Here is a 23080-nt window from a genome sequence, read left to right on the forward strand (position 1 = left end):
TATTAACAGGGCAGTCTTCTACTCCTTCACCTTTTATAACGAAGTGGGAAAAGGAATCGAATATCAGCTTCACTTCTGAAGAATGGAATAAATCCTTAATCTTTTGTCATAGGCTCTCATTCTCTAGCAAGATTCAGGGGACAAATGATCAAATTTTTTCACTCTTTGGTATCGGGTCCCAACGGTATTACACAAAATTTATCCTGCAGTCCCTGACTTCTGCTGGAGATGTGGTGGAGGACCTGGATCTCTGTCTCATATTTGGTGGAGCTGCTCCAATTCAACCTTTCTAGTTTAAAGTAATAGATTACAGGCATCAGACTTACTAATTCCCCCACCTCTCTGTTGCTATCTATTTTACCGAGCTCGGTACGCTCTACTCTCAAATCGTTAAATCGCTTTTTACTGGTAGCGGCAAGACAGGTGATACCACTGCTGTGGAAAAACACTAACCCTCCCTCCATTACAGATTGGTTTTCTAAAATTATATATATTCATCATATGGAGGAATTTATTGCTGATTCTCATAAACGTTTAGTTCAACATGAACTGGATAGAGTTTTCCCTCTCTGATGAATATAGGAACCCGTATCCTTCCTAGGCTGTGGCTTTCTTATTTTTTCCTATTTCTTTTTCTCTTCTGTTCTTCCTCTCATTCTGATGTTTTTGCACTTCCCTTTTGCTGTCTTTTCTCATTGTGCACCTTGGTAAGATCTCACTTTTGATTATCGTCATGTGCTTTATCTTTATTAATCTATCTCTTTTCTCTTACTGTAGGAGCTTTGTTTTTGCTATAACTATAGTTTTATTGACTACCAAGAACTTTGCTTATGTATGTTCTTATGTTGGAACCATTGTTTTTGTGTTTGCATTTCCCCTTTCCCTCCCCTTTCTTTTTGGTTTCTGTACCCTGTTTTCCTTACTTTTATTCTTTTTGAAAACTCTAATAAAACTTTGAATAAGGAAAAAAACGTATTTAATAAAACAAGACCCTTTATCAGGTAAAGTGAATCCCAACTTGACGAAGGGTCTTGTACAAACCAGAAATGCATAGAATTTTTAATAAATGTAAATTTTAAGCATATGGTAGACACCCTGAATGCTTTGGAGAACTAGCGACAATGGAAGATCCTGGTTTTCTGATTTTTTTTTCTCTCCTCCTATCGTGTACACTGATCAGTTTTATCTGAATTTGGTCAGAATCAAATAAATTCCTTTATTTATTAAAAAAACAATCTTGCAGGCGTTGTGCCCTCAGCGCGTTGGCATTTAGTGAGGTGAACTAGCTGACATTTTCTTTGCCCTTTGTTTTCTCTTTGCTGCTAAGGAGGAAGAGGACACTTGGCATGGACTGGATGATGATTCTTCTGATGTGTGAACTGAGTCTGAGGTAGAACAATATTTGCACACAATAGCTGTCACTTGCTGATTGAATATGCTGGCATTTTACATAGTAACAGAGTTCATAAGGTTGAAAAAAGACCAGAGTCCATCAAGTTCAACTTATAACCCTAATGAGTCCCTACTGAGTTGATCCAGAGGAAGGCAAAAAACCCTCATACTAGAGGTAAAAATTCCTTCCCGACTCCAAATATGGCATCAGAATAAATCCCTGGATCACCCTTCTGTCCCTTTATATCTAATATCAATAACCAGCAATGTTATTATTCTGCAGAAATGCATCCAGACCCCTTTTGAACTCTTTTACAGAGTTCACCATGACCACCTCCTCCGGGAGAGAATTCCTCAGTCTCACTGCTCTTACAGTAAAGAACCCCTGTCTGTGCTGGTGTAGAAACCTTCTTTCCTCTAGATGTAGAGGATGCCCCCTTGTTATAGATACAGTCCTGGGTATAAATAGATCATGGGAGAGATATCTGTACTGTCCCCTGATATATTTATACATAGTTATTAGGTCTCCCCTTAGCCTTCATTTATCAAAACTAAATAACCCTAATTCTGATAATCTTTCTGGGCACTGTAGTCCTCCCATTCCCCGTATTACTCTGGTTGCACCGTCTTTGAACCCTCTCCAGCTCCACTATATCTTTCTTGTACACTGGTGCCCAGTACTGTACACAGTATTCCATGTGTGGTCTGATTAGTAATTTGTACAGTGGTAGAATTTGTTTCCTTGTCATGTGCATCTATGCCCCTATTGATGTACCCCATGATTTTATTTGCCTTTGCCAGTAGCTGCCCGACACTGGTTTCTGCAGCTAAATTTACTCTTAACTAAGACTCCCAAGTCCTTTTCCATGTCAGTCGTCCCAAGTGTTCTCCCATTTAATACATAATCCCAGCCCAGATGTGCATTACCTTACATTTATCAGTATTGTGATTGGAGAGTATTTGGAGAGCACAGCTCTGTTGCGTATTATACTGGTGTAACTGAATAATGGTGTAGGAAATGCGGGTTCAGTGACCAAAACTGCCTTTTATTATTACATTTCACTGCCGTGGTGCGAAGTGTCAAAAGGTACTAGTATGCATATATAGTGGTAGAAGAAATTACACTTGCACTCACCGGACCTGTGATGGTTAGTATACCGGATTATCCGATGTGCTGGGAGACATATGGATGAAGGTGCTCAGAGGCTAACAGCTGTTTTCGTGCACAGCCGTGCGCTTCTTCCGGCCTTAGGCGGAAGGGAGTGCAAGTGTAATTTCTTCCACCATTATATTTACATTTATTAGTGTTGAACCTCCTCTGCCACTTCTCAGCCCAATCCTCCAACCTATCCAGATCCATTTGTAACAATGTACTGTCTTCTATTGTGTTATCTACTACACGCAGTGCACTGTCCTCTATTGTGTTAACCACTTTAGAGAGTTTAGTATCATCTGCAAAGATTGCTACTTTACTATGCAGCCCCTTTACAAGGTCATTAATAAATATATTAAATAGAATAGGACCCAAAACTGACCCCTGTGGTACCCCACTAGTAACAGTCACCCAATCAGAATAAGTACCATTAATAACCACCCTCTGTTTCCTACCACTGAGACAATTATCTACCCACTTGCACACATTCTCCCCCAGACCAAAAATCAAGAAATATGAGATCCAGCGATTCACACTGGTCCAGTCTTGGCTCATCTCCTCATAAAAGCTGATCAGGTTATATTGACAGGACCGATCCCTCATAAACCCATGATGATATGGAGTCATACAGTACATTTATTTTTTATCAAGATACTCCAAAATAGCATCTTTTAGAAAACTCCCAATTTACATACAACCGAGGTTAAACTAACAGGCCTATAATACCCAGGGTAACTTTTTGACTCCTTTTAAAATATTGGCACCACATTTGATATGGGGGTGATTACCATTTGGACCTGGTGATTTGTTTATTTAGATTTTTTGTAGGCAGCACTGTACTTCTTCCTGGGTTAGACAGGTGACCTGTACTGGGGAGTTTATCTTATCTCGCTGTATTTTACCTGGCATTTAATTTTCCTCTGTGAATACAGATGAGAAAACTGTGATTAACCTCTTAAGGACCCATGAAGTACCGGTAAGTCATGAGTCCGCTCCCGTTCTATAACGCGGAGCCACGGCGTGGCCCCGCGTCATAGCGGGTCGGGCCCAGCCTCTAACAATGGCCGGGACCCGAGGCTAATAGCGCGCGCTATTAACCCTTTCGACGCGGCGTTCAACTTTGAATGTCTAAAATGAAAGAAAAACAATGCCGTTAGCTCAGGGAGCTGTTCGGGATCGCCGCGACAAAATTGTGGCATCCCGAACAGCTTACAAGACAGCCGGAGGATCCCTACCTGCCTCCATGCTGTCCGATTGCATGAGCAGTCAAGCGGCAGAATCATTTATCAGTGGTTTCCTATGTGAAACCAGTGATCAGTGTAAAAGATCAGTGTGTGCAGTGTTATAGCCCCCTATGGGAGCTATAACATTGCAAAAAAAAAGTGGGAAAAAAAAGTGAAGATCATTTAACCCCTCCCCTAATAAAAGTTTGAATCACCCCCTTTTTCCCATAAAAAAAAAAAAAAAAAAAAGTGTAAATTAAAATGAACATATATGGTATCGCTGCATGCGAAATGTCCGTATTCTAAAAATATATTGTCAATTAAACCGCACGGTCAATGGCAAACTTCAGATCACGGCGCAAAAAATGAGCCCTCATATCGCCCCATACGCGGAAAAATTTAAAAGTTATAGGGGTCAGAAGATGACAATTTTAAACGTATAAATTTTCCTGCATGTAGTTATGATTTTTTCCAGAAGTGCGACAAAATCAAACCTATATAAGTAGGGTATCATTTTAATCGTATGGACCTACAGAATAAATATAAGGTGTAATTTTAACCGAAAAATTTACTGTGTAGAAACGGAAGCCCCCAAAAATTACAAAATGGCGTTTTTTTTTTCAATTTTGTATCACAATGATTTTTTTCACCGTTTCGTCGTAGATGTTTGGGTAAAATGACTGACGTCATTACAAAGTAGAATTGGTGGCACAAAAAATAAGCCATCATATGGATTTTTAGGTGCACATTTGAAAAAGTTATGATTTTTTTTTAAGGTAAGGAGGAAAAAAACAAAAATGCAAAAACGGAAATCCCCCGGGTCCTTAAGGGGTTAATATATGATTTTTCCTGGTCCCCATCTATTTTAATTTGTCTTTTTTTCTAATGGAGTTTGTTTTGCATTGACAAATAAGAAAGAAGAATTGTACACTTATAGCAGTGAGTGAAATACATTTTTCTTTTTTTTTTCATTGGAATATAATGAAGCCACATACCCCAAATGCATGGACAGGTGCACACCTGGTGTAGCTGCGTTAGACACAACAACTGTGAGGGTGTATGGGCACATTGGCCAACATTTATCATTGTCTTTAGACTGTTTTTCTTTTTGTCTAGAAAAGGTGCAAAAAACCGCAAGCAGGGTTTATTTGCACCTTTTGACTTACACATTTCTGCTGATTGTGAGTTGCAATCCACTGATTTTGGCAATACACATGATATGGATGGGTTTTTATGAACTGCGCCTTTTTGTGAAAAGGCACAAAATAGGCACAAAGCCACTGAAAAGTCGCTAAAATTACAGCCCAGACATAGCTTAGTTTTTTGGTGTATGTGATTGGTTGTGTGGATTATTGCACTATGCACTTTATATAATGCAGCTGTGTTTATTTGTATATTGCTATATATATATATATATATATATATATATATATATATATATATATATATATACATACCGTATTTTTTGCCGTATAAGACGCACTTTTTCTTCCCCAAAACTGGGGGGAAAAAGTCGGGGCGTCTTATACGGCGAATACACACCTATCACGGCGGACCCTGCGGCCATCAACGGCCGGGACCCGCGGCTAATACAGGACATCACCGATCACGGTGATGCCCTGTATTAACCCTTCAGACACGGCGATCAAAGCTGACCGAACAGCCCGACTGAATAGCTGGGTTAGTGCTTACAGAACACCGGGAGGGACCTTACCTGCCTCCTCAGTGTCTTCTCCGTTCAGGGATCCCCTGTATGGCCGGCGCTCTCCTTCCTCGTCATCACGTCGTCGCGTACGTGCGTCGGTGTGCGTAACGACATGATGGCGGCGATGGAGAGCGAGGATACCCGGCCGGCAGCAGAGACGTTCCGGACCGACGGGGACATCGATGGAGCGACATCCAGGGCAGCGGTGATGGGTCCGGAGCGGCGGGGACACGTGAGTATTACCTCCTATGCAGTGGTCTTCAATCTGCGGACCTCCAGATGTTGCAAAACTACAACTCCCAGCATGCTGGGAGTTGTAGTTTTGCAACATCTGGAGGTCCGCAGGTTGAAGACCACTATTGGGTTCAAAATCTTTATTTTTTTTAGATTTTGCACCTATAAATTGGGTGCGTCTTATACGCCGGTGCGTCCTATAGGGCGAAAAATACGGTGTGTATGTGTATATATATATATATATATATATATGTATATATATGGTATTGCATTTAAAAAGGAAAACAAAACATGACTGCTTCACATGTGTATTTATATGTACTACATTTTGATTATTTTATTTAGTTTTATTTTAAAATCTATAGACTCCTAGCCAGTTGAAAAGCTGTAATTCAGAAAGTAATATATCAGACACATTTTAGTTGCCATTTTGAAATACTACAGTTTATTATTTTTTTTCCAGTTGCTTTTCATTGCTGGGTAGTGGGTGCTGATGCAGTATACGCAATAGCCCGGTCTCATTTAGAATTTCCAGATTTATCTGTAGTGGAAAATAACAGAAGGCAGGTTATATGCAGTACAGAATAGTAGCTCATAATGATTTAAAGAATACCTACAGCTTGGATGACCCAAAAAAAAAAAAAACCCTTTCAAACTGTGAGATGCCCCTTACCATTTGGTAAGACATGGAGTCCATGCCTGTACCAGCCATCGCCAGGAAGCAGAGATACCATAGCAGAAACTGCACAGTGTAATACTGAAGAATTACTAGAAGTTCAAAGGTCCTGTTTACAGTCGGTAGACTACAAGAAACTACAGGGGAGCCGCAGGTGAGGTAGGAGCTCCCCCCAACCGTCCCACACCTCAATCATCTTCTGTGTCACATTTTTTTTTTTTTTCGGGATATGCAGTATATTGTACATCTAAAGTATTGCCAGGATCTCTTTCTCTTAAAGGGAACCAATCATCAGATGTTACCCTATATAGTGCTTGGCAAAGCGTTATATAGGGTAAAATTGTTGTCCTCACCATCCCCGGGGGACGCTCCTGCCTCCAGGGATGGTGAAGATATGAAGTTATAAACTAGTCGCCGCCGTAAGTAGTCACCTGGGCGGGCGGGGAGCTCCTCTCACCTACTCCCGTTCTTCGGCCGGGAGCGACGCCCCCTCAGCTTGATTGATGGGCCGCGTCATTGTTCCGCTCGCTGAACAGACGGAGCAGAGTGATGACGCGGCCCATCAATCAAGCGGAGGGGGTGTCGCTGCCGGCCGAAGAACGGGAGTAGATGAGAAGAGCTCCCCGCCCAGGTGACTACTTACGGCGGCGGCGGTGACTAGTTTATAACTTCATATCTTCACCATCACTGGGGGCAGGAGCATCCCCCGGGAATGGAGCAAATAAAGATTTTACCCTATATAACGCTTTGCCAAGCATTATATAGGGTAAAATCTGATGATTGGTTCCCTTTAAGGGATGCTCTTCTGTTTTTCCTACATGCAAACCAGTCTGGTAATGGTGGGAATGGGCAAAATGCCCTTTTGTCGAGCACTTAGGTGTTTGGCACTGCCGATGAGGTATTTTATGCAGCATTGTGGACTTTGGGGCTGCTGGAGAAGCACTTTGTGCTTCACCATGGCATTAGGCACTGCTGGAGCAGTATTGTGTGTTGCACTGTGGTATTTGTTTGGAATTGTTGGTGAGATATTTTTTCCTACATTGTGGTAATCTTAATGCTACTGGGGAGGTATTTTTTTGCTGCACTTCGTGGTTTGTTCAGCCCTGCTAAAGAGGTATTTTGTTTTGCACTGTAGTGTTTGTTTCTGTTCAGAGGTATTATGTGCGCTGCATAGTGGTATTTGTTTGGCACCGTTGACAGTTATATCGATGCTGCACCTGATATGTTGTGCTATATGGTAATATTTGTTCGCTGGTGGGGCCCTGGCATTATCATGGATTGGCTGGTAAGACCTGAGCAGACAAAGTTTGAAAAACTTTTTAACTGTGCCTTATTTGTGTCCATTAAAGCAATTTTAAAGGTTATGCAGTGTTTTTTTTGGATTGGGAGGAGGAACATGGACTTCTGTACATGATATCATCTTCCCTTCCTCCTTATCATTCCGAGAACATACTTGCGACATATGGGATAGTGACTAGGTATGGGGGGCAGGGTAATCGGGGTTCTCGGTCTCTCCTAGGAGTTCTGTCAGGATTTACTCTGCTCCAAATCATAAGGGCTCAGATTTTCAGTAAGGCCGGGTTCACACATTAAGAAAATGTGCAGAATGTCCACACAGAAAACACGAGCAGACATTCCACACATTTGATCGATCTGGCGGGTACCAGGACCTCTCATAAGTGTGCCCTCTCATAGATGGCAATGCATTTTCAGAATTTTCAGGTTTCAGAATTTCTGCGGCAGAAACATCTGGTGTGGAAATTCTGCCATGTGAACAGTGCAGCAGAATCCAATTGAAATCAATAGGACTCTTCTGCAGTGGAATGTCCATGTGCAATTCCGCACAAATTCTGCCGTGAGAACATACGGGGTTACGGGGGAGAACATAAGGGGTTACATTTATGTAAAAGATCATATAGAATACAGTATTTCCAAACCAGTGGGGATGTACTCACCATGACTGCAGGGGTGGTTGTATTCTGCACTGGCCTGTTCATCTGAAAGACACAAGTAGCATTAAGCTCTATATTCTAACATTTGAGATTTACAATGTTATTATATAAGGTTAAAGGGGTTAAAACTTTTACATATATTAACTGGCTCCAGAAAGTTAAACAGATTTGTAAATGTCTTCTATTAAAAAATCTTAATCCTTTCAGTACTTATGAGCTGCTGAATTGAGTTGTTCTTTTCTGTCTAAGTGCTCTCTGATGACACCTGTCTCGGGAACTGTCCAGAGTAGAAGCAAATCCCCATAACAAACCTCTTCTACTCTGTGCAGTTCCTGAGACAAGCAGAGATGTCAGCAGAGAGCACTGTTGCCAGACATAACAGAACAACTCAACTTCAGCAGCTGATAATTATTGGAAGGATTAAGATTTTTTAATAGAAGTAATTTACAAATCTGTTTAACTTTCTGGAGCCAGTTGGTATGATTTTTTTTCCTGGAATACCCCTTTAACCCCTTAACGACAATGGACGTAAATTTACGTCATGATGAAGTGGTACTTAACGCACCATGACGTACATTTACGCGCCGCCATGACTGCGAGCACCGAGCGGGTGCACGCGTCATGCGCGGTAGGTCCCGGCAGCTATCAGCAGCCAGGGACCCGCCGTTAATGGTGGACACCTGTGATTGCGCGGATGTCGGCCATTAACCCCTCAGTTGCCGTGATCAATACAGATCACGGCATCTGCGGCAGTGTGGTACTTTCAATGGATGATTGGATCGCCTGCAGCGCTGCCACGGCGATCCGATCATCCAGCATGGCGGCCGGAGGTCCCCTCACCTGGCTCCAACCGTCTTTTGGGGTCTTCTGCTCTGGTCTGAGATCGAGCAGACCAGAGCAGAAGATCACCGATAATACTGAGCAGTGCTGTGTCCTATACATAGCACTAAACAGTATTAGCAATCAAACGATTGCTATAGATAGTCCCCTATGGGGACATAAAAAGTGTAAAAAAAAAACTATTAAATGGGGACTATTAAAGTCTAAAAATGAAAGTAAAAAAAGTTTTTTAAAAAAGTGGAAAAATCCCCTCCCCCAATAAAAATTTAAAATGTCCTTTTTTCCCATTTTACCCCCATAAAGTGTAAATTTTTTTTTTTATTAATACACATATTTAGTATCATTGCGTGCGTAAATGTCCAAACTATTAAAATATAATGTTATTGATCCCGTACGGGGATCGGCGTGAACGTTAAAATAAAAAATACGCAAAATTGCAACTTTTTTGTCACATTTTATAAAAAAAATTATAATCAAAAAATTTATAAAAGTTTTATACCACAAATGTGGTATCAATAAAAAGAACAGATCATGGCGCAAAAAATGAGCCCTCATACTGCCACTTATACAGAAAAATGAAAAAGTTATAGGTAGTCAAAATAGAAGGATTTTAACCCCTTAAGGACCCAGCCATTTAACAACTTAGGACCCGGCCATTTTTTGCACATCTGACCACTGTCACTTTAAACATTAATAACTCTGGAATGCTTTTACTTATCATTCTGATTCCGAGATTGCTTTTTCGTGACATATTCTACTTTAACATGGTGGTAACATTTTGTGGTATCTTGCATCCTTTCTTGGTGAAAAATCCCAAAATATGATGAAAAATTTGAAAATTTTGCATTTTTCTAACTTTGAACCTCTCTGCTTGTAAGGAAAATGGATATTCCAAATAATTTTTATTTTTATTCACATTTCCAATATGTCTACTTTATGTCTGCATCATAAAATTGACGAGTTTTTACTTTTGGAAGACACCAGAGGGCTTCAAAGTTCAGCAGCAATTTTCCAATTTTTCACAAAATTTCCAAACTCACAATTTTTCAGGGACCAGTTCAGGTTTGAAGTGGATTTGAAGGGTCTTCATATTAGAAATACCCCACAAATGACCCCATTATAAAAACTGCACCCCCCAAAGTATTCAAAATGACAGTCAGCGTTTTAACCCTTTAGGTGTTTCACAGGAATAACAGCAAAGTGAGGGAGAAAATTCACAATCTCCATTTTTTACACTCGCATGTTCTTGTAGACCCAATTTTTGAATTTTTACAAGGGGTAAAAGGTAAAAATGTATACTTATATTTGTGGCCCAATTTCTCTCGAGTAAGCACATACCTCATATGTCTATGTAAAGTGTTCGGCGGGCTCAGAAGCGAAGGAGCGACAAGGGGATTTTGGAGAGTACGTTTTTTTTTTAAATGGTTTTTGGGGGGCATGTTGCCTTTAGGAAGCCCCTATGGTGCCAGAACAGCAAAAATCCCCCACATGGCATACCATTTTGGAAACTAGACCCCTTGAGGTACGTAAAAAGGAATAAAGTGAGCCTTAATACCCCACAGGGGTATCACGACTTTTGCATATGTAAAAAAAATAAAAATAAAATTTCACTAAAATGTGTGTTTCCCCCCAAATTTCACATTTTTGCAAGGGTTAATAGCAGAAAATACCCCCCAAACATTGTAACCCCATCACTTCTGAGTATGGAGGTACCCCATAAGTTGACCTGAAGAGCACTATGGGCGAACTACAATGCTCAGAAGAGAAGGAGTCATATTTGGCTTTTTGAGAGCAAATTTTGCTCGGGGGGCATGTCGCATTTAGGAAGCCCATATGGTGCCAGGACAGCAAAATAACCCCCACATGGCATACCATTTTGGAAACTAGACCCCTTGAGAAACGTAACAAGGCGTAAAGTGAGCATTTACCCCCTCTGGTGTCTGTCATATCTTTGGAACAAAGGGCTGTACAAAATTTTTAATTTGCACAGCCCACTGTTCCAAAGATCTGTCAGACACCTGTAGGGTGTAAATTCTCACTGCACCCCTCATTACATTCCGTGAGGGGTGTAGTTTCTGAAATGGGGTCACATGTGGGTTTTGTTTTTTTTGCGTTTGTCAAAACCTCTGTAACAATCAGCCACCCCTGTGCAAATCACCTCAAATGTACATGGCGCACTCTCCCTTCTGGGCCTTGTTGTGCGCCCCCAGAGCACTTTGCGCCCACATATGGGGTATCTCTGTAGTCGGGAGAAATTGCGTTACAAATTTTGGGGGGCTTTTTTCCCCTTTACCTCTTGTCAAAATGAAAAGTATAGGGCAACACCAGCATGTTAGTGTAAAAAGTTTATTTTTTTACACTAACATGCTGGTGTAGACCCCAACTTCACCTTTTCATAAGGGGTGAAAGGAGAAAAAGACCCCCAAGATTTGTTAGGCAATTTCTCCCGAGTACGGCGATACCCCATATGTGACCCTAAACTGTTGCCTTGAAATACGACAGGGCTCCAAAGTGAGAGCGCCATGCGCATTTGAGGCCTGAATTAGGGATTTGCATAGGGGTGGACATAGGGGTATTCTACGCCAGTGAACCTCCAGCTGTTGCAAAACTCCCAGCATGCCTGGACAGTCAACGGCTGTCCGGCAATACTGGGAGTTGTTGTTTTGCAACAGCTGGAGGCTCCATTTTGGAAAGAGTGGCGTACCAGACGTTTTTCATTTTTATTGGGGAGGGAGGGGGGCTGTGTAGGGGTATGTGTTTATGTAGTGTTTTTTACTTTTTATTTTATTTTGTGTTAGTGTAGTGTAGTGTTTTTAGGGTACAGTCACACGGGCCGGGGATTACAGCGAGTTTCCCGCTGCGAGTTTGAGCTGCCGCGCAAAACTTGCTGCATTGCAAACTTGCAGCCTGATACTCACTGTAAGCCCCCTGCCCATGTGAATGTACCCTGTACATTCACATGGGCGGAACCTCCAGCTGTTGCAAAACTACAACTCCCAGCATGCACAGTCTCAGTGCATGCTGGTAGTTATAGTTTTGCAACAGCTGGAGGCACACGGGTTGGGAAACACTGAGTTAGGAAACAGACAATGTTTCCCAACCAGTGTGCCTCCAGCTGTTGCAAAACCACAACTCCTAAACATTCTCAGGCATGCTGGGAGTAGTAGTTCGGCAACATCTTTAGAGCCAGATGTTGCCGAACTACAACTCCCAGCATGCTTGGAGTTGTAGTTTTGCAACATCTGGAGGACTACAGTTTGCAGACCACTAATACAGTGGTTCCCAATCTGTGCCCTTCCAGATGTTGCAAAACTACAACTCCCAGTATGCCAAAACTGTCCAGGCATGCTGGGAGTTGTAGTTCTGCAACATCTGAAGGGCCAGATGTTACAGAACTACAACTCCCAGCATGCCTGGACAGTAAGGGCATGCTGAGGATGTGTAGTTTTGCAACATCTGGAAGGGCACAGTGGTCCAAAAACTGTGGACCTCCAGAAGTTGCAAAACTGCAACTCCCAGCATGCCCAGACGCCAAGGGCTGTCTGGGCATGCTGGGAGTTGTTGTGTACAGGGTCCCATTACAGCAATGCATGTCGCTTTACGGCGACGTGCATTGCTGTAAAGGGCCCGACCGCGGCTGAAGATCTACTCACCTGTTGCCGCCGCCGCCTTCACGCCGGGATCCGGGTCTTCAGGGATGAGGTAAGTACCGGGGCCGGGCCCCAGCACTCCCCCGCCCCCCGCCGCGTCCTCCGGTCTTCCTCCCGTCCTCTCCGGACTTCAAGGGGCCGGGCAGGACGGGAGGAAGTAACCGCCCCCCCCCCCCCCCCCCCTGCGATTGGTCGGTTAACTAACCGACAGATCGCAGGGAATAGGAGGAGGTGGCCGGCTTGCCACCTCGCTCCTATTCTTTAGCATGGTCCTGGCTGTCTGTGACAGCCGGGATCATGCGAAATTACCGGGAGGTCTGGTCCCAGAGACCCGATCAGCCCGGTATCGCCGCAGATCGCAAGGGCGATTTCCCTTGCGATTTGCGGCGATCGCCGACATGGGGGGCCTACATGGCCCCCCTCGGCGTTTGCCCTGGATGCCTGCTGAAGGATTTCAGCAGGCATCCGCTTCCGATCTCTGCCCGGCACGCGACACCTATAACACTGCACACACTGATCTCTCATGCTGATCACTGGGGTGTATTAACACGCCTGTGATCAGTGTTATCTGCGTTCGACTGCTCCTGCCTGGATCTCAGGCACGGAGCAGTCATTCGTCGATCGGACACCGAGGAGGCAGGTAAGGGCCCTCCCGGTGTCCTGTAAGCTGTTCGGGACGCCGCGATTTCACCGCGGCGGTCCCGAACAGCCAGACTGACTAGCTAGGATAGTTTCACTTTCACTTTAGAAGCGGCAGTCAGCTTTGACCGCCGCTTCTAAAGGGTTAATACCGCACATTGCCGCGATTGGCGATGTGTGGAATTAGCCGCGGGTCCCGGCCGTTGATGAGCGCCGAGACCAATGCGATGTGATGCGGGGTCACAGCGTGACCTCGCTTCATATCGCGGGAGCCGGCGCAGGACGTAAATATATGTCCTGCGTCGTTAAGGGGTTAAACTAGATGGAGCAGTGTATATTTTAACCCCTTAAGGACTGGGGGGTTTTCCGTTTTTTGCATTTTTGTTTTTTGCTCCTTGCCTTTAAAAAATCATAACTCTTTCAATTTTGCACCTAAAAATCCATGTGACTGCTTATTTTTTGCGCCACCAATTCTACTTTGTAATGACGTCAGTCATTTTGTCCAAAAATCTACGGTGAAACGGAAAAAAAATCATTGTGCGACCAAATTGAAGAAAAAAACGCCATTTTGTAACTTTTGGGGGCTTCCGTTTCTACGCAGTACATTTTTCGGTAAAAATGACACCTTATCTTTATTCTGTAGGTCCATATGATTAAAATGATACAATACTTATATAGGTTTGATTTTGTCGTACTTCTACATGCAGGAAAATTTATACGTTTAAAATTGTCATCTTCTGACCCCTATAACTTTTTTTATTTTTCCGTGTATGGGGCAGTTTGAGGGCTAATTTTTTGCGCCGTGATCTGAAGTTTTTAACTGTACCATTTTTGCATTGATAGGACTTTTATTCATTTTTAAATGATATAAAAAGTGACCAAAAATGCACTATTTGGAATTTTTTTGCACGTACGCCATTGACCGAGTGGTTTAATTAATGATATATTTTTATAATTCGGACATTTTCACACACGGTGATACCATATATGTTTATGTTTATTTTTATTTACACTGTTTTTTTTTTTATGGGAAAAGGGGGGTGATTCAAACTTTTAATAGGGGAGGGGTTAAATGATATTTATTCACTTTTTTTTTTGCAGTGTTATAGCTTCCATAGGGACCTATAACACTGCACACACTGATCTTTCACATTGATCACTGGTTTCTCATAAGAAACCAGTGAGCGATGATTCTGCCGCATGACTGCTCCTGCCTGGATCTCAGGCACTGAGCAGTCATTCGGCGATCGGACAGCGAGGAGGCAGGTAGGTGTCCTGTTAGCTGTTTGGGATGCCGCGATTTCGCCGCGGCTATCCCGAACAGCCCACTGACTTAACCGGCACTTTTTACTTTTGCTTTTAGCCGCTGCGCGCTATTAGCGGCGGGTCCCGGCTTCACTATGACGCCGGGCCCGCTGTGATATGATGCGGGGTTTGACCTTAAAGGGGTATTCAGGAAAAAAACTTTAATATATCAACTGGCTCCAGAAAGTTAAATAGATTTGTAAATGACTTCTATGAAAAAATCTTAATCCTTTCAGTACTTATGAGCTTCTGAAGTTAAGGTTGTTCTTTTCTTTCTAAATCCTCTCTGATGATACCTGTCTCGGGACACACCCAGGTTTGCTATGGGGATTTGCTTCTAAACTGGGCATTTCCCGAGACACGTGTCATCAGAGAGGATTTAGACAGAAAAAAACAACCTTAACTTCAGAAGCTCATAAGTACTGAAAGGATTAAGATTTTTTAATAGAAGTAATTTACAAATCTGTTTAACTTTCTGGAGCCAGTTGATATATAAAAAAAAGTTTTTTCCTGGAATACCCCTTTAAGGACTAGGCCAATTTTATTTTTGCATTTTCGTTTTTCCTCCTCGTCTTCTAAAAATTGTAACTCTTTTATATTTTCATCCACAAACTAGTATGAGAGCTTGTTTTTTGCATGACCAGGTGTCCTGTATAATGAAATCATTAATTTTACCATAAAATGTATGGCGCAACCAAAAAATACTATTTGTGTGGGGAAATTAAAAAGAAAACCGCAATTTTGCAAGTTTTGGAAGGTTTCGTTTTCACGCCGTACAATTTACAGTAAAAATGACGTGTTCTTTATTCTGTGGGTCAATATGATTAATATGATACCCATGATTATCTACTTTTCTATTATTGTTGGGACCTATAACACTGCAAAAAAAAAAGTGTTAAGAAAGGTCATTTAACCACTTCCCTAATAAAAGTTTGAATCACCCCCCTTTTCCCATAAAAAAATAAAACAGTGTAAATAAAAAAAATATAAGCATATGTGGTATCACCGCGTGCATAAATGTCTGAACTATAAAAATATATAATTAATTAAACCGCACGGTCAATGGCGTATGTACAAAAAAATTCCAAAGTCCAAAAAAGCGTATTTTTGGTCACTTTTTAAACCATTAAAAAATGAATAAAAAGTGATCAAAAAGTCCGATCAAAACAAAAATCATACCGATAAAAACTTCAGATCACGGCGCCAAAAATGAGCCCTTATACCGCCCTGTACATGGAAAAATAAAAAAGTTATAGGGGTCAGAAGATGACATTTTTAAACATATACATTTTCCTGCATGTAGTTATGATTTTTTCCAGAAGTACGACAAAATCAAACCTATATACGTAGGGTATCATTTTAACCGTATGGACCTACACAATAATAAGATGTCATTTTTACCGAAATATACACTGCGTAGAAATGGAAGCCCCCAAAAGTTACAAAATGGCGTTTTTTCTTCGATTTTGTCGCACAATTATTTTTTTTCCGTTTCGCTGTGAATTTTTGGGTAAAATGACTGTCACTGCAAAGTAGAATTGGTGACACAAAAAATAAGCCATAATATGGATTTTTTGGTGGAAAATTGAGAGTCCTTAAGGGGTTAACCTACAGGTCCGATACAGAAGCAGGCAAAAACCCAACCTTTGTATTACATAACATAGCATTAGATAAAACATTGTGTAGCAATAGCTGCAGTTTAGCATGTAGACAAACATAGCTATTTACCTGTCTCATAGTAATCGTATACTTTTGCTGTAGCCGGTTTTAGATCCTTCACCACAATGTCCTGTTCCACCATGAAGGAGAGGTTTACTGGATTCTGATCCATCTACATCAAATAGGATTCTTATGAGTAAAACCTTAATGGATGTGAAAGCTATCTGAGAAGAACCAATAGACACAGATATCCACTTTATTTGGAAATTAACTAAGTAAAAAGTTATCTAAAGTTCATGTGAAGAAAAAAAGAAATCTCTAGGGTTCTTTGAACCTTAAAGATTTTTTTCTTTGGGCTTGGGGTGATATTTTAATGAAAAATTGGTACATTTACCTTCCCTGCTCTTCCTCTGCATCCAAACAAACAGTGCCCAGTCCCCTCTGAGCATTTGTGTCCTGTATATTGAGGTAAAAGCAGGAAGTTCTGCTCAGTCAGGACTGGGCACCATCCAGACACATGTGCAATGGGCAGGTTCAAGGATTTTTGACAAGACTTCATTTTGCCAGCCCTTTGTCCCCACCACTTCAGTATCCTCTTTGGTTGATCCCTTTTTTGCACTATATTGTTACTGAATAAACTCTACTATACAGAGATCAATGGGGGAGATTTATCCAGTTGTTGAGTTGTCCATAGCAACCAATCAGATCGCTTATTTCATTTTTGAAAAGGCCTCTGAAAAAATGAAAGAAGCAATCTGATTGGTTGTTATGGGCAACTTAGCAACTTTTTGCCTGGACAGGTTTTGATAAATCTCCCCCAAAATTCCCACATACAGTGACCATATAGTGGTAGATATCAGCTCTACACAGGCTCTCCAGAAAGTAATAAAGAACTATCATGCAGGGCAACTTATCCCCTATTCAAAGGATAGAGGAGAAGTGTCTGATTTCAGGGTGTCTGACCGCTGAGATCCCCCGTGATCTCTTGCCGCGGCCAACATGTCCCCTCCATGTATCTCTATAGGAGAGCCGGAGATACAGTGTTCAGCTCTCTCCGGCTGTCCAATACAGATGCATTGAGGAGGTCGACTTGCTCCATTCCCGGAGAGAGTCGGAGTCCTGTTCAGGGGATCACGGGAGATCTCAGCAGTCTGATCCCTTGAGATCTAAAACGTATCCCCTATCATTTGTATAGGCGATTCATTTTTGTGAACAATAGTTCTCCTATAAATTTTATCCAGTAACTCACAGGGGGCGTCTTTTCAGATCGAGCCGTTCACTTTTCTTCTTCTTCTTCATCTGGCAGACCTTTCACATTACTCCCACATGGCTCTCATATAGCAGGTCCCTCAAATTGCCTCCATCCATATAATCACATTGCCTCCATTTTCCCTCACATTGCCCTCCTTTTCATCAGATTGTCCCCATATTCCCTCACATTCTCTCCATATGCTCTCTCATTGCCCCATATCATATCCCCTAACATTTACCCTATATTTACCCTATATAGCAGGCCCATCACATGGCCCCAATATTCCTCTCATTGCTCCATACCTTTCCCATTGCCCCATATTCCCTCACATTGCCCCTAAATTCACTCACATTGCCCACATATTCCTCACCCCCATATTACAAAAAAAAAAAGAAAAGAAAAGCACCGCTAACCTCTCACCGAGGTGCTTTGTTCTCCGCTGCACACAGGAAGCCCTGTCTGCAATAACAGGATGGCCACAGTGTGCTTTGAACTGTCTGCGTCTTAAAAGGTGCAGATACATAGTTCAAAGTTGCGCTCACTTGTGGGTCTGGGACGTGTGTCCTGGATCCCCGGGCTGCCATCCTCATCCATTAAGCGCTCTAGGCCAGTGCCTGCCTCACCTATTGGAGCATTTTTTTTTCATTTTTGTGTCAGCCCAAGCCCAGACATAAAACCATTATGGGACTGGACAACCCCTTTAAGGCTATGATTATGTGTGTTGGATGTGACTTGGATTTTATCACAGACTCATCAGACCTGATGACTATCCACTCCCAGTGTAAGTGAAAGATGTTCCACTAGAATTTTTTTATTGCTGTTTTTGATTCAGGACAAGAGACCCATGGAAAACCTAAGGATTATACCCATTAACGACAACAGGGCTAATCCCATGTGTGAAGCATGTGCAAAGACCCGGGGCCCCTTTCTGGAGATCATGGGGGTCCCAGTGGTCAGTCCCTCTGCAATCTGACTCTTATATCCTATCTTGTGCATAGAGGATAAATACCTTTTACTTGGAATAAATCTTTAGTCTGTAATGCAGAAATACAACCAAGAACAGACACTGAATGTGCTTCTTTTGTTTTTTTTGTTGTTTTGAAAAACTCAAGATCGACATTTATTTAAACCAAGTGCAAAAAAACTTCCACGTCACAGGGCCTTGCAAGGTCGTGGAAAAGTGGCCACTGACTTCTGAAGCTTAGGGGGATCCATCTGTCAAGCATCCCCCATAGCTCAGCAGTCTAGGTTTAGCTGTTCCTGAATTAAACTGGGTTCACACCACGTTTTTGCAATATAGTTCACGTATCAGGTTTTTGATTAAAAAAAACGGATTCCTCAAAACCTGACTAAACTGTATCAAAACATGTGTACAAATTTTAATCCGTATACAGTTTGAAAAATGATGAACAGTTGCATCAGTTTTAATGACAACAGGGCTAATCCCAGCATGGATCCATGGCAGTGCAAACTGCACATCTGTAATATATCCATAGAAGCAATCCAAGGGTCAGTGTCAAATTTCTGTCACACATTAGGCTATTATCCAAAGTGTAAATATACTGTGACACAATAGCAAAATATAGCATGAAAGCTAAAATAATCACTTATCCAGACCTGGTCCAGGTAAAAAGTCACGGAGTCAGTCTGGATGTCACTTCTCTGTATCAGATTGTTCTTCTCCAGCTGTAAAGAAAACCTGTAGTCACTAAGGCGGCTTTCACACTATAAAATTCATCCGTTTTAAAGATCCGTTTGATGTTCCGTTATGAAAACCCTGAAAATTGCCCATTAAATGTCCGTTACAAAATCCCATACGGCTGTTAGAAAATCCCATTATAGTCTATGGGATTTTTACATTATCCGTTTTAACCCGTTATAGTCCGTTATAGATAACGGATGTTTGTTTATGACGGAAGATAGTAACGGGAGAAATAGTGCATGCACTATTTCTTCCGTTCATTCACCCGTCACAAAATAATGGCCGTTATTAATAATGGACTATAACGGGTTAAAACGGATAATGTAAAAATCCCATAATGGCCGTTTAACTGCCGATTTTCAGTTTTTTTTTATAACGGGACTTCTAACGGATCTTTGAAACGGATACATTTTATAGTGTGAAAGCCGCCTAATAATGAAAAATAAAGAACAAAGTCAAGAGTTCAAATACATTTCATATTTATCTGCTATATGGATTATAGCAATATTTCTGAAATTTAAAAGTACATATTTAGCTTTTTTATTGTAGAAGAACTTATTGTTTATTGGATTAAAGTCAGCCAAATAGATTTGAACTGCAATACCAAAGATGGGCCATAGACAACCGTGAAACCACATCTAGAGAGAAGCAGCAAAATCTGTAAAATGGTTTAACACCTACCAGGAGCAATTTATATTATTTTTTTTCTTCTTAAAGCTTTTATTCTGCCGGAACTAGGAGTCATTCAGGTGGTCCCCAAAAGCTTCTCCTCACCCTACCAGCCTTGACTGATATTTTCTTATTCCCAAACAGGGGGAAATCTATCAATCAAGGCCGGAAGGGCAGGGAGAAGACATCACGGACCACCTCGATGACGCATGAGGCCTTTGGGAACCAAGCAAAGGGTATGACTGCTACTTTTGCATCCCTATAGCTAAATCCTTGGTTGTTGCAGTCATACTTATTGAATAATCTGCTTTTGGATATTGGTAGTAAAAAAAAAAAAAAAAAGCTCATAGAAAGTCCATGTCCCCTCAATACTACAGTGTAACAATTCCCTTAAAAAAAATATCCCTGTTACTTACCTTCCTTATTGTGTTCTTCACTGGAATGTAGCCAGATAACATCTTGACTTCAATAACAACCATGTTAGATTTTTCCCTGGCACCAGTATAGCTAAAAAAAAAAAAAAAAAAAAAAATTCAGACACAACATTTTTTAATATATTTATTAAAGGTTAATTTCCATTTAATACGAAATTACTGTACATGGTATAAAAGAGTATAAGAGTAAATTAAGAAGAAAAAAAAAACTCACGCGGCTGTGATAAGAATTTCAAATTTCTTCCCAGAATCCTCCAGACATCCGCTTATTGAAGATGATTTTACACTTAATGTGAAGGTGGCCTCGCCTTTTGGAGGAGGGACATTGTATCTCAATACTGCCTGCGAGTTAAAGAAAAAAAAATCCCATCAAAAAGAGAATCCTGTAGTTCTAGGGTCTGGCTGCCACATGATAACACTTTTAAACAAATGTTTTAGTAACCGATGCAGAGTAATACTTTATTCTATGCTGCAATAAAGAAGATACAGTACACTGCATATAATGCTTGTTTATAATATCTGATAATTATCTGATTGAGTTCTGACTGGGGTCCCCCACGATCTTAAAGGGGTACTCCGGTGAAAACCTTTTTTCTTTTAAATCAAATGGTGGCAGAAAGTTAAACATATTTGTAAATTACTTCTATTAAAAAATCTTAATCCTTCCAGTACTTATTAGCTGCTGAATGCTACAGAGGAAATTCCTTTCTTTTTGGAAGACTGATGACATCACGAGCACAGTGCTCTCTGCTGACATCTCTGTCCATTTTAGCAACCATGCATAGCAGATGTATGCTATGGGCAGCATGGTGGCTCAGTGGTTAGCACTGCTGCCTTGCAGTGCTGGGGACTTGGGTTCAACTCCCACTAAGGACAACAATAAATAAAGTGTTATTATTATTATAATAACGTCAGCAGAGAGAACTGTGCTCGTGATGTCATCAGAGAGCATTCCAAAAAGAAAATAATTTCCTCTGTAGTATTCAGCAGCTAATAAGTACAGGAAGGATTAAGATTTTTTAATAGAAGTAATTTACAATTATGTTTATCTTTCTGCCACCAGTTGATTTAAAAGAAAAAAGGTTTTCACCGGAGTACCCCTTTAAGAAGGGGGAACCTGTTTCATTCATTGTCTATGGGAGAATGTAGTTAGACAAGTACAGCATTTGACTCTGCAGTTACCATACAGAATAGATAGAGTAGCGGTGCACATGCATGACCCGCTGCTCTTTTTTAACGGGAGACTTGGGTCCTCATTCTTGAGATCATGGGGGGACAACATAGGTCAGATCCCTTGTAATCAGAGTTATCCCCTATGCTGTGGATAGGGATAACTTTGCAAGATGGGAAAATCTCTTTATTCTAAGAGTTGACAAGGTCTTATGGGGCTATAAATCTTGATGTTACATAGTACGGTTGAAAAAAGACACCTGTTCATCAAGTTCAACCAAGGAGGTGAAGGGAAGGGGTATGGGGGAATAAACATCACTCGCATTACATCACTTAATACCAAAATTTATGTTAAGGTTGACACTTCAGTAAATACATATAAAAAAAAGATAAAAATAAATAAATAAAAATACATTTAACAATACTTCTTTTATCCAAACTTGCAAACATGATGTGAAATGTTAATACTCTCAGAATAAGATTCAGTATATGTTTTTATATATGGCATTTTTTATACACTGCAAATACATATAATACCAGCATTGACCTAGCTTGCTTATCCTGCTAACCTTTAGCTAAAAAAAAAGAGGAAAATGGGATTTAAAGGGGAATTCCACATAAAAATGAACGTATCCTCCATCTACAAGATAGGGAATGAGTGACATATCCCCGGAATGAGCCCAAGGTCTTAGATATGAATGGAGCAGGCAGTGGTGCATGCTCGCTGAAGATCCATTCCCGCACCCCAGGTAAAAATTTGTATTAATGTGCATAAAGAAGCCAAGGAAAGATGCAAAAATCTCCAAAAGGCATCAAATTACAGATAAGACATTCTTATAATATGTCAACAAAAGTCAGATTTTATTTCCATCATTTACACTTTCAAAATGACAGAAAACAAAAAAATGGCATCTGCAAATGTTGGGGCACCCTGCAGAGTTAAAGGACAACTGCAGCGGTATGACACTTATCCCCTATCCACAGGATAGGGGATAAGTGTTTGATTGCGGGGGTTCCGACCGCTGGGACCCCCCTCGATCTCCCTAACGGGGCGCCGCCATTAGCGCTCATGGTGACGTAGCGTCGACCTAGAGGTCGTCAACTGTGACGCCCCGTCTCCTCCCCACGAACGCTGCCTCCCCGCCTCTCCCATAGAGATGTATTGAGGAGGTGTGACGGCTGCAACATCATGCTGCGGCTGGCATGCCCCCTGCACGGGAAAGCCGCAGCCCCGTACAGGAGATCACAGGGGGTCCCAGCGGTCGGACCCCCGCGATCAAACACTTATCCCCTATCCTGTGGATAGGGGATAAGTGTTAATCACGCTGCAGATGTCCTTTAACATCTTGTACTGCCCTTTTGGCAAGTATCAAAGCTTGTAAACGCTTTTTATAGCCAGACAAGCGTCTTTCAATTCTTGTTTGA

The 23080-nt window shown here is 41.5% G+C and overlaps 1 protein-coding gene across 1 annotated transcript in view; it reads right to left on the reverse strand.

The window, feature by feature from the left end:
- Positions 1-6112: 6112 nt before the first annotated feature.
- LOC130281670 (alpha-2-macroglobulin-like) overlaps positions 6113-23080 on the reverse strand; it is a 206361-nt gene continuing 189393 nt past the window's right edge. Inside the window, exons 32-37 of the mRNA XM_056529135.1 lie at positions 20700-20827; positions 20468-20558; positions 19298-19366; positions 16498-16600; positions 8339-8380; positions 6113-6248 (exon numbers count right to left, since the gene is read on the reverse strand). Of these exons, the coding sequence (XP_056385110.1) occupies positions 6226-6248; positions 8339-8380; positions 16498-16600; positions 19298-19366; positions 20468-20558; positions 20700-20827 (456 nt within the window). The 3' untranslated portion in view covers positions 6113-6225. The remainder of the gene's footprint in view (positions 6249-8338; positions 8381-16497; positions 16601-19297; positions 19367-20467; positions 20559-20699; positions 20828-23080) is intronic.

Source organism: Hyla sarda, chromosome 7 (assembly GCF_029499605.1).
Source record: "Hyla sarda isolate aHylSar1 chromosome 7, aHylSar1.hap1, whole genome shotgun sequence".
In the NCBI taxonomy this organism is placed as follows: Eukaryota; Metazoa; Chordata; class Amphibia; order Anura; family Hylidae; genus Hyla; species Hyla sarda.